This window comes from Pithys albifrons, chromosome 19 (assembly GCF_047495875.1).
Source record: "Pithys albifrons albifrons isolate INPA30051 chromosome 19, PitAlb_v1, whole genome shotgun sequence".
Classification (NCBI taxonomy): Eukaryota; Metazoa; Chordata; class Aves; order Passeriformes; family Thamnophilidae; genus Pithys; species Pithys albifrons.
This window is the reverse complement of record NC_092476.1, coordinates 1,831,180-1,843,505: the sequence shown is the minus strand read 5'-3', so window position 1 is coordinate 1,843,505 and position 12,326 is coordinate 1,831,180. Positions and strand designations below refer to the sequence as shown.

The 12,326-nt window shown below is 57.1% G+C and overlaps 1 protein-coding gene across 4 annotated transcripts in view; it reads right to left on the bottom strand.

Moving 5' to 3' along the window:
- The window catches only part of ARSG (arylsulfatase G), an 18,821-nt gene extending 6,495 nt beyond the window's left edge, over positions 1-12,326 (bottom strand). For 3 of the 4 annotated variants that reach the window (XR_011699422.1, XM_071573787.1, XM_071573789.1), the window contains exons 1-8: positions 12,053-12,326; positions 11,556-11,743; positions 10,666-10,713; positions 10,475-10,586; positions 10,029-10,169; positions 7,332-7,525; positions 6,642-6,722; positions 3,491-3,599 (exon numbers count right to left, since the gene is read on the bottom strand). Coding sequence is in view for 3 of the 4 variants with exons in the window: in XM_071573787.1 (XP_071429888.1) it covers positions 3,491-3,599; positions 6,642-6,722; positions 7,332-7,525; positions 10,029-10,169; positions 10,475-10,586; positions 10,666-10,713; positions 11,556-11,743; positions 12,053-12,249 (1,070 nt within the window). In the remaining variant the exon portion in view is untranslated. The remainder of the gene's footprint in view (positions 1-3,490; positions 3,600-6,641; positions 6,723-7,331; positions 7,526-10,028; positions 10,170-10,474; positions 10,587-10,665; positions 10,714-11,555; positions 11,744-12,052) is intronic. The other variant, XM_071573788.1, reaches the window with a different exon arrangement.

Sequence of the window (12,326 nt, the reverse complement as noted above, 5' to 3'; positions counted from 1 at the left end):
AAGCCTGGGCACAGGCTCCCCCTCCTCGGACTGCATTGCCCAGTAAGGACGTGACTCGATTCCAGTGGGATGGGGACATACTGGGATGGGGACATCCCGCTCGCAGTCCCCATAACTGACCCTCATACCCCTCATCCTGTGGAGCACACCCTGCACCACTGGGCACACCCCTTCCTCTCACAGACATGGTCATGGGGTGACCTCACACCTCCAAAAGGAACCACCCGAACCAGGGTGTCCCATGGCCCCAGGGGACAGAGGGACATCAGAGTGGCCAAGTGACACATCACAGCATTGCCCTTTGTGGCCGACAGGGACTCAATTCACACCCCTCTGGCTACAAAACCACTGTGCTGGCAGCTTCGGGGGTCAGCTGGGGCAAGGAAATTACTGGAGGAGGAAAAAGCACCAGGTCCCAAACTCGGGGGCACCAGGAGACTGTCATGGTCCTGCCACTGCAGTCCTCCCCCCACCATGATCCTCTCATCACGTGTCTCCTGCCCAGAGTGAGGTGGCAGCTGCGTGAGTGGAGAGAAAAGAGCCCTGGGCTTAACGGCCCCCAGTTCTCCCATTCAACAAGTTTTAATTTAGCTGCTAAGAGACGGAGAGAACAAATAAGAACAAACACTGCTGCGAGGCAGCCCCGGCCGGCACGCTCACAGAGACAGCCCCGCAGCCAGGAGAGCCAGGAGGCGCCCAAAAACATCCTGCATCTCACTGGGGAGCATCTCACTGGGGTCAGGCCAGGTCCCCCAAAGTGGCAGCTCACCTGGCCAGGGTACCCTTGGTCCCATGGGTGCTCAGCACCCTCGGGATCAGGCCCCCAGCACGGTGCATGCAGTTGCTCCCATGGTTGCACCAAGTGGCCCTGACACAGCAGATGGGACCTCTAGAAATCATCACCTCAAGGGATGGGAGGGCAACATGACTGAGGACAGGCTGAAAATCCCTCCAGTCATGGGTACATATAACCCATGGCAAAAGGCATGGAAAAGCAGGATTTTGGTCAAAGTTGGCATCCAAGCAACAGCCCCATCAGCAGCACATCATGGAAGCCAAGGTGGGGAAACCACTCTTGAGGAAAAGGGAAAGCCACACTGCCAAGCCCTGTCCTGGCCAAGAGGGGTTTAGCACATTAAATCATTGCAGCATCCTGCTGCTGCCTGAACACCGAGGGAAAAGGGCCTGGCAGTGCCCAGGGGCCAGCAGCTCCCTGCCTGCAGCCCACAGAGTAGAACTGCGTGGGGTGATGGACATCCCAACATGCCAGGCAGGACGTGCTGGGAGCACTGCCATGCTGATGAGCTCAGCATCCTGGGCACAGTGTGGCAGGGAATGCTGCTCTGCCCGGCAATGATGGGGTGCAGGCAGCTGCAGGCAGCTGAACCAGCAATCCCTGCACTCTGCCAGCTCGCCCAGCCTGCCCGGCCCCACGCCGCTGGCACAGTCAGGATGGTGCAATCTGCTTCTTCACCACCCTCCTGACCTACTTCTTCCATGCCCTACTTTGGGCTGGGGCAGGGAAGGGCAGAAGCACAGCGGGTGGCTCCAACAATTAAATATAATTAAGAAAAGCCAACACAGCAGTTTTCTGCAGAAACCAGCGTGCAGGTGCAGGTCTGCGGTGATACATCAGCACTTCCCTGCTGGCTTCGGCTCCCCAGCCCCTGGGCACGCTCACCCTCACTCACCTCCCTGCAGGACACCAAGCCAAGTGGTCCTGCCCAGTCCTGGCAGGCTCTTTGCCCGGGCCAGGTGGCAAAGGCTGTCAGTGTTTCCATAACCCCAGGGACAGAGGAGGTTCATGTGGATGGATAACACCTGCCCTTGCCCAGCCCCGGCTCTTCCCAGGGATCCCACTAGGCAGAGATCCTGCTGGTTGCACAGAGGGCTCCCAGCCACACCTGCACACAGCTTTCATTCCCTCCCCAGCTTCTTGGCCTTCTCAATCAAGTGCGGGAATTTCAACTTCCCTACTGCACATGTTCATCCTCAGGGGATGTCCCCAAGGGTGACTCTAAGTCAGAGAAAAGCCACCTGTCCTGAAACACTGCGAGAACCAAGAAACTCCTGCCCTCCATATCCCTCTGCACCCCTCCACATCCCCTGACCATGAGCTCAGGCCATGGCTGGGACCACAGTGGTGACACCTCTCTGAGCTTGACCATTCCCCAGGCTGGCTCTGTGTTGCCTCCCTAAGAGGCAGTGCCTCTCCCCAATGCCAGACCAGCACTCTGAACAGCTGGGCATCATCCCACACATCTAGGCAATGCCAGGCTGTGCTGCAAGGGACACTGGGTGTGCTGTGACTCCTGGAGAGCTACAGAGTCACTTTCCAAGCAGTGCAGCACAGCCCCTGCCTCTGCTGGATTTGCAGCTGTCCAACCTGCCAGACCAGCACCAGGAAATGCAGGAGGTAAGGTCATTGAGGAGATAACCACAACTCCTGGGCTTGGAGGTAGGGCTGCAAGGGAGGCTGGTGGGACAGGTGGATGGGGACAGGCACTGACCCTGAAGGTGCTGCCCCAGCTGCCCCAGTAGGCAGGAGTTGGCAGCTCTGTCCCACGTCCTGTGGAGGGGAAGGGTTTGAAGGTGAAAGCATGGAGTGCTACATGCACCCTACCCCCTCTGCCAGACACCAATGACTCAGCTTATGGCTCAAACCTTCCCCTGCCTGCAAAAATCCAGCTGCCAGAGCTGCCCTCAGGCCATGTAAGGAGTGAGTGGCTCCAGCTTATCTTGAGAACCTTAGAAACACCCAACACCACTCCAGGGTCCACCAGTCAGGACCTGCTTCCAGCAGCTGGGACATTCTTTCAAAATGCCCAGTAATGCCCTGGCCCCACCACCCTGACCTCCACCATCGTGTGCTTCTGGGATGAAAAGAAACAGGGCATCCCACCACACTGCCCCCTTTGCTGCAAGAGGAGGGATGCAAGGAGAGGTGCAATTCCCCCATGGAGTGGTGCAGCTGCTGCATGCAGAGCTGCAGTGTTGCTGCAATAAGAAACCCTCCATGCCACCCTCCCTGGGGCACAGGGGCACAGCCCTTCCCCTCCGCTCCCTCCAGATCCCAGCCCGGCCACATCCTGCATGGATTGCCAGCGCCATCTCCCCAGCCAGCCTTTCCCACAACCGCACCCTCCTCCACATAAAGCCATTCACAAACCACAAAGCCTGAGCCTGCTCCTTGGTGGGGAGAGAGAACATCGTCATCTTTTAATTATCGGGAGGCCCTCGGCCACCGCGGCCAGGAGGCACACGGACCCGGTGGCTGCTCACGCCAACCCAGCAGCCTCACAAAAAGCCCTTTCAACTCCTCTTTGCTGAAGCATTAAGTCTTGGGAGAGGACAAAAGTACAGTCTGGCACGAGGCACGAAATAACTAGTGCAGGCAGCTGCTGCTGCCAAAATCCAGATGGTGACCTTGGGATGGTGGGTTCTTCCAAAGGGGGTGGAGGGGCTGCCCTGCTCCCCGACGGGCTCTCACCTGAGCAGAGCACGACTTGTCCGCTTGGCAGGGACGTGGCCAGGCCAGTACACCAGTGCTGGCACTCGGTGCCCTCCTTCCCAGGTCGTTTGCTTTGCTGAGCTCCCTCCTGCAAGAGAACAGGGCAGTACTCAGTACCCTACTGAGATGGGAAAACCTCCTAACCCCGGGAATTTCCCTGGAAAAGAAACCGTTCAAAGGCAGAGATGGCATAAATTACCCCAAAATAAGGATGATTTTGTGGGAGAGGAACTGGGTTAGAGAAGGGAGAAGAGTTACAGGAGTTTTTAAATGAAATAGGGAAAGGGATTAAAAAAAAGGGCTCAGTTTGGCACTGCTTTGTGTTTCTCCAGCGAGTGATGAGAAATGCAGCTGCTGCCGGAGCCGTCGCGTTTCCATCCACTTTTGATGTCAGGTGAGAAAATGGAGCAGACAGGAAATTTAGGAATCTCAGCGAGGTACAGCACTGACAGCTCCCCCCCACTTCTCCTGCTGCAAACCTGCCTCATTAAAAACACCATCCTGCTAATAACCCTTCTGCCAGCTAATGAACCTGATCCATTGTTTCCCTGACAGCACCCAAAGCACCCCTGCTCTACCCTTGGGTTTGAGATGCTCTGCATGGCACAGGGAAGCTGCCCAGTCCCTTCCTCCACCTTGAGTGCTGAACACTGGGATAGGGGGGCTGAGCCCCAAAATAGGGATGCTGAGCATCAAAACGTGTGCAAGGGTGTTGGAGAGCCTCTGCCTTGGCTGCAGCCCAAAGGCCCTGGGCAGCTGAGCAGGAGAAGGGGCTGGGAATGGGGCAAAGAGAAAATCCCAACCCGGTTCACCGAGCAAACTTCCCAGGAGCAGCCTTTGTCCGCCGCCTTTCAGCGTGCACATGGCAACGGCGCTCGCCCAAAGCCATTTCCTCCGGGCACAGCCAAGAGAGGCACGGCCACCCCGCGCTCCTCCGAGCCCCTGTGCCGGTCCGCTGCCCAGCCCGGCCTCTCCAGGAGTCACTCCCTGATCCTACAGGCTGATCCAATGCTGCTGTACCCACAAGGACACACAGGGCACGGATGCCGCAGTGCTGGTGCCACAAAGGCTAGTCCAGGGAAAAGGTTTCTGCCCTCACTGCCCGTCCTGTCAGCACATCCTCAATCTCTCCCACTGCCCACCTAAACTTTTGGTGTTTCCCCTCAAAGAACATCTCCTTGGGGTCTCAGCAGTGGGACACAGCTGGCACCAGGATCTCTTGTGGCTACTAAAAACGTAACAGTGCTTCTAACACACATCCATGTGAGGTGCCTCCCCTGCCCTCAGACAGCCCAAGAAACCACAGCAATTACAGTAATTAATATCAACCCCCATCTATGTACATATATTAAATAACTCATCCTCCTGGATGCATTTCCATGGCTTTTTCAGGCATGGTCAGGGGTCTCTGGGAGGACAGCAGAGGGGGGAATTCCCTCCAACCACCCCAGTGCCTCTGGCTGGTCAGGACATCAAAGCAGCCCATGAATGAGCTCACGTTAACACTTTGGGCAGTAAATGGGGCTGAAACACCCAAACCCAACCAGGGAATTTTCTCCAGAGTGGGGATGATGCAGCCCTGCTGCTGTGGGGACTTTCCAGGCTTTCCAGGAAAGCTGAACTGTGCATTCCCGTGGTGGGATGAAAACCTTGGTCCCACCACACACAGCAGGTTCTCAGCACAGAGACTCCAGGTCTGGAGCCTTCCAAACCTGTCTCAAAACATGCTCAGCATCACATCTCCAAAATGCCTCTCTCTATCCCAGTATCCCCCCTCACTGGGCTCTTGGCCTAAGGTGGGAAACAAGTTTTTGGGGTGAGCTGAGGACTGTGGGAAGTTCCCCAGCCAGAGAAAGGGGCAGCACACACAGATATGCTGTTTTTTCTCAGTGAGGACCAACTCCAGTAACCACCTGAAATCAATGGAAAACACCCCTGGAATGTGGGTTGGACCCTAAAAGTAACCAGGTAGACCCTGGAGTAGACTGTCCTCTCCTGCCCTCCCACTCCTCAGGGGCTTTTCTGTGCTGGGTGATGATTTCCCCTGCAATGGGACTGCCAAGCATCCCACCCTCTCAACACTCCCTCAGCGCCCACAGGTGGGTGTTTGTGGTGCCAGCCCGGCCAGCAGCAGCCCCGTAATGCCAGGCTGGCTTTCAAAACATCCGTGCAACAACCAGCCCAGGGATTTCCAAAGTCACCCTTCCAGCTGGTGTTTACAGCCAGCTCGGAGCGCCCTGCCAGCCCGACCTCCTGCCCAGCCTCAGCCAGGGCCAGGATCTGGGTGTTCCCACAGGGCAGCGAGGGACTGGAGCTGGGGCCGTGTTTTCCTCGCCCTGTTCCCAAACGCTGCCTGTGCCATCTGCTCCGGCGTGTGACCCTCGGTTGCTCAAGAGCAGCGTGAGCCGTCGGCAGAGTTTGTTTACTAGAAAATAAAGGTTACAAATTTCATCCCGGGGCCAGCCGGAGAAGGAAGGGCTCTGGGAATGGGAACAGCGAGCCAGCCCGCCGGCAGCGTTTGCCCAGGGAAGCGGTCACGGTGCTGGGTGTCAGGAAGCGGAGGAGGGATGAGGCGCTCCCGCCCCGCTGACCCCGGGCATGGGGTGAGCCGAGCCTGGCACGTTACACTGCGTAACACAAGCAGAAGTGGGAAACGCCTGACTCATGAATGTTTCTGGCCCACTCCGGCCGAAATAAACCCACCAAGCAGATGGCTTGGCCGGAAAAGGAGGAAAGACGAAAAAAAAAAAGAAAACCCAAGAAAACGGTGGAGAGAAAGAAAAGCAAAGTCCCAGGGCATGGAGAGGGTACCAGGGGCTCTGCTCCAGCAAGACCCTGCTGGAGCTGATGGCAACATCAGTCTCCAAACCAGCACCACTCACTCAAGCTCTGGGGTAACAGAGAGCCCTGGCCCCTGCTCCCCACCCCCAGCAGTGGTTTTAGGGGAAAACTTGACTGTTTGAAAGAAAAAAATTATTCTGGGGTGTGTTCAAGGCCAGGGCAGAAGCCAGAGAAAGGCTGGGAGTGGAATGCTCCCCAGGTGCCCCTCAATGGGCAATGAGGGGACTTGTGGAGCAGTCCCCCTACCCCTGGGGACTGGCAACCCCCCACCCCGACACTGCCAGGTTACCTCTCTGCCTCTGCCAGGCCCCCACGAACGGCCCCACGCGTCCTGCCAGCTCACACTTCTGTGCCCAGGGGCCATTGTCACCTGTAAGAGAAAGAAATGTCTCCATCAGTGACACCAGGACCGGAGGGTGGGAGGGGACACCTCTGCAGTGGTGGGGGGGTGGGCAAGGACAAGTGACCCTTCTTATCCCTCCTTCCCATCCCTGGGATGCCTTCCCATAGGAGCAAGAGCAGCAGGATGATTGACTTTGATTTCGAATAGTTTGTTTCCAAGGGATGTGCCCTGGATGAAGGAGTGGAGCTGGCGGACAGGAGGGGGGGAAGGCGAGCGGGTGCCACCAGCCTCGGGCGTTAATGAGCGGCAGAGCAGTTCCTGTCCTCTGGAGCACGACATCCTCATTAGGGAGGCTGCTCAGTGACAGCGGATTTGGGCTTCTTAATGACTGAGGATTTGTGGCTTAATTAAGCACAGCCCCATGGGCTCAGCCCTGCAGCCAAGGCAGGGTGGCAGGGTGGGCACCCAGCTGAGTGGCCGCAGCAGCCCAGGACCCCCATCCCCACAACGTGCCCGCTCCCCACCCACAGAGCAGAGGGCAGGGGACAAACACAGGTCCTGCCCCGCAAGCCACCTCCGTGCTGGGGCTGGTCACCAGTGTCACCCCTAACCCTACAGCTGCTTTTTCTGCTGTACCTGTGAACCACAGGAGTGTGTTGCCCTTCCCGTGGCTGTCGGCAACCTGCTTTATCTGTCCCACCAGGGCATCCATCTCGCTCAGGGAGGCTCCGTAGATGCCCCTGCCCGAGGAAGGGGCTGCTGGGGGGTCCCACAGTGGGACGTGCATGTGGGCCAGAGCCACGTAGAGGAAGAAGGGGCGTCCACTGTCGCTGCACAGGGGTGAGAGGGAGAGTGTTCAGGGAGTGTCAGGAGGTCACTGGGGTGGTGGCACTCCTGAGCCTGTGGACACAGACCAGTGGCCCTTCCACCTGCCGTGGGTCCTGAGGGAAAAACACCCTACGTGCATCAGCAGGCTGTAAACCCTTGTAGGGGGGATGCTTGGCCTCTGCTCCTGGTTAAATCTCTCCCTGTGGCCTCCCCACCATTGTCAACTGTCCTCCCATTTGGGACAGATTCCATCCCCAGCGGCCAAATACCCAGCGCTGGTGCATCCCAGGCATCCATGCCATGCCCCTCCCTCTTCTGGCCCTTCCTTCCCCTTCCCAGCAAGTGCCTGGTCCCAATAGTGATGTGGGCAGAGAATGAGCCACAGCAGGACATCCACACTGAGCCCAGACATGGCCTTGGCACTGCCAAGCAGCCCCAGACAGGGAGCGCGGCACGTTCGCCCGCCATGCGCTGCCCCACTGGCTGCTCACTCCTAAATCATCAGAGGACATGTCCTGTTTGCTTGTTTACAGCTATATTTATCTCCTCCAACGAGGCCTGCTCTTCCTCAGGGACCTCTGAGGGGAAGGGTGGGATGGCCAGCAGTGGGGAGGGGCCGGATCTTGGGGACATGTCCCAGCCCGCGCACGCGCCCGGCTCTGGCTGCACCATCACTGCCTCCAGAAAGCTTTCGGGGCCCCTCTGACGTGTGTTCTGGCACTTCCTTCCTTTACTCATCACCTGGGATGGAAAATGAGTAAAGCCCATTCCACCTGGAGCTGCCCCTTCCTCCCCAATGGCACTGGAGCCCTGCAAAGGGTTGTGTCCCCCTGGCACAACATGGGGGCTCAGATGTGCCCCTTGCAAATTGCCCCTGCAAAAGCCATTGGAGACCTTTTCCCATGGGATGCCAGAGACCCTGGAGCAGGAAGAGCTGCTTCCCCCCAGCTCACATCCCACCTGGGAGCACTGCTCCAGCATCCAGATGAACTCATGGGTACAGTGTTTAGCTGAATATCTGCCTGATTGTCACAAGGACACCAAGTGCCCCAAAGATCAAGCACACATTTAATCAATAACTGAAGACAGGAATCCCTGACTTTTGCTCCCAGGCTCGCTGTGCTCCAGCAGTGCCACGTCTCGCTGTCACAAATAGCTCAACCTTGACACAACTGGTTAAAAAAACACCAAGATGGCAAATCTGGTGTTCTTTTGTTGCCCTGTAATGAATGAGTCAGGCAGAGGAAAACTGGAATGAGCCATCAAAGGGAAGGAGAGAAAAGGCAGGCACCTGCTTAAGCCTGTTCTCTGTGAACGCAGATAACCCCAAAACACTCCTGGGAGTTTAAAGGTTTTTCCTATTAACCTGGAGCTCTCACACTTGGTTTCACAGCTGAACAGCATCCTGGCAGCCATGAGGGCTTGGACAGGAGTGGGGATTGCTGCTGCCCCACAGCTCAGAGCCCGGGTACCCTCAGTATCCCAATGACATTGACAAGTCATGTCATGGACAATGCTTGGTACCCAAAGGGATAAACTGTAGGTACTGTGCAACAAAACAGCACCCAGGTTTATAGGGAGCAATTTTCTGCAGGCTACTGCCTGCCCAGCTTTTTTTTCATTCCCATTACATAAACCTTACTCCCAGAACTCCTCTATTGTGGCCTTTCCCTGGGTCTGTTCTATCCCTGGATGCAGACAAGGGATGGGCTGGGACACAGCTGCCCGGCAGCATTTCCTCTCCTCGCACTGCAGGGAGGCATTTTGCAAAGTCACAGCTCATAATCCACCAATAATAGGGATTAAAATTACACAACCTGTCCACAGGGCTCAGGGCTGTCACTTGGAGGAGCCACTTTGCTCCTCTGGGATGAGCACACCCAGGCACTTCATGTCCTGTGAGGCTGGGGCAGGCAGACCTTCAAGCCCAGGGATCTTGGAGTGCTTTGTCCTCAAGATGGATCAAAGTCCTCACAGAGGGCAGGTTCAAACACCTCAGAGTGATGTTCTGGTCCCACTGCCAGAGCTGCCATGGGCAGCCATTCAGCACCTGATCCCACACCCCTGTCAGCACTTCACACCCACAGAGGCACTGCAGAGATGAAGGGATGGAGGACAGATGGAAGGAGGACAGAGAGATGCAGGACAGAGGGATGGCAGTATTTCCCTCCCTCCCATTCCCACTAGCCAGGACCTCACTGCACATTCCCCCCAGCACAGCACAGCTCAAAGGCTTTGATCTTCCTCATAAATGGTGGTTTTACAAGCACACAATCCCTTAGAGGAGATTCACCAAAAGGCTTCCACAGTGTCCCTACAGCACGGCAGTTGCAGCCTCAGTGGCTTCTCCCTCCTCCAGCGGGAAGCTGAGCCACTGAGATCCCAAATCTGCTTCCAAAGAACCACAAGGTAACACCCATCTCCCCCAGCACAATGCAGAGGACTCATGCAGTGCCCCACGTGCTGTCCCAGTGAGGGGGACAGGAGGTGCCCAGTGTCACCCACCTCGCGTGCCGGATGAACCGCGCAGCCGCCTCCACGTAGTGCGTGGCCAGGCTGCTGAGGGTGACAGGCTGCTGGATGATGGTGACATTCTCGAAGAGAGGAAGAGCAATGTCTGTGTAACAGTCCTTCCTCACCACCCTGCTGGGAAGAGCCACCACACACCCATCACCGGAGCAGGGAAAGGCATGGGAGCAGGCACAGAGCCTGGCTGTTCTCCTGGCCTTCAGAAAGCCAAGGAGGGGAGGAGAAAGGGGGTGATACCAATGTCCCTGGGACTGATCCACCTCCCTGACCTGCACCCTGACCTGTGGGATGCACAGGGGTGAAACGGGATACATGGAATATAAGGGGAGGTGACCAAGCAAAGGGCAGCTCTTGGGGCTGTGGACACTACTGCAAACACCCACCTTCCCATGCCAGCACTCAAATCCCTCATGCCCCCATACCTGGCATCCGCACTGTGCCGTGGGCAGGATGGGCAGGGTGGCAGGTTGTACCCAGGAGTATCTGTGCAGCCCATGTCGTGGCTGTAGGGGATCCCAAAGTAGTAGTCAAAACCTGAGAGGCAAGCCAGGCTGTCAGCAGGACCAAGGTGACCACAGGGCCCTCAGCAAGTCCCTGCTGGCACAGCCCTTACCGCGCGAGTTGGGGTGATGGAGTCCGTGGTGTCCCAGGTGCCACTTGCCTGTGTGGAAGCCACAGAACATCATTTCAGAGGTTACACAGCTACAGCCACCACCAGCCATCACCCACGAGGTGCCCACAGTGCTGGGGGCCTTACTCTTGCTACAAGAAAGGCTCCTTGTTTGTGCTGGCCATGTTTCCAGAATGCTGTCTATTTTTGCAGAAACCCAGAAAAAATGCATAAGGTATCTCATGCCTGTGCAAAGCGACTGTTTCCAGCCTTAAAAGGCTCTTTCATGTGTTTGTGTTCTGAGCAGACAGCTCTCCAACCCCTCCCAAAGAGCCAGCTTCATCCCCTGACCTCCAGCATGTGCTTGCTCCCACCAAATGCACTGATCCGAGAGGGAGAACTACAAAAACTGTGGGGGAATGGGGAAACTGAGGGATTTGCTGCCAGCCCAACGTGTGCACTGGTAGGAGCTGGAGGTGCCAAGGGCTTGTGCTGGCTGAGGGGACCCATGGTGACAGGAGGGTGCCCAAAGTCACAGGGCCAGTGGCACCGACCATGGCACGGGATACAGGATGGCAGAGCTGCTGAGCACAGTCATGTTTGCTGAGGAAAACCAGCACATTCCTTGTGAGGTGAAGCAAATACAGCTTAAATGGAGAAGCCTGGATTTCAGTCAATGTCGTATGTTTGAAAAGGAAGATTTTAATCCTGGGATTGCAAAATCCAAGGAGGATGTGTGAAATCTCTCTCACGTGATCCTTCAGACTTTCCTTTCATTACCAGCTTTCACTTAAGTACCTGCAGCCCCTCCTCTGCCAGGGATGACATCAGCATCTTTGTCACCTCTTGCCACCTTCCCCACCCCAGCTGCCCCCTTGGTACTTTGGCATTACCTATAGCCCCTGTGCTGTACCCAGCCTCCTGCAGCACCTCGGCCAGGGTGGTCTCATTCAGGGGGAGGCCACCCACTGACGTGATGGCGAAGTTGTGGGTGACCCCATTGCGCACCCCAAGGCGCCCCGTGAGCAGCGAGGCGCGGGATGGGGAGCACGTGGATGCAGCTGAGTGGAAATCCACGAACCTGGGAAGACAAAGGACCCTTTGCTCACAAGTCCCTGCATGCTCTAATGCTGCCCCATTCCCCCCTGCTTCCCTGCATGCGTCCCCTTCTGCCCCAAGCATGAGAGTTGGGAGTGGGGGATGAAGCTCTCAGGTCTCACCAGGGTGGATGGACCTGCACCCCAAGGCACTGGGCTCTGGCAGACCTCCCCATGCACCCAAACCCACACTGGTACATCCCTGCCAGTCCCATGGGAGTGAATTCCCCTTTGCTTCAGGACAGAGTAACCAGAGATGCCTGGAGAGGGCAGGGAAGGGGGACAGACATTACCTTGTCCCTTCAGCAGCCAACTGATCCAAATGTGGGGTCTCCTTCGTCTCTGCCCAGTTGGCCCCGAGGTCCCCCCAGCCCACATCATCTGCCAGGATGACAATAAAGTTGGGCTGCCCATACACCTCACGAGGAACCCAGAGTTCCACCAGCACCATGGTGAGCACCAGCACTGCCCACGGGGAGGGGGTCCTCATGGTGCCACACGTCCCCTCCCACCCGCACTGCGGCACCGGCCGCTTCGTCTTGCCCAGATACCGTCCCCTGTGTCCCT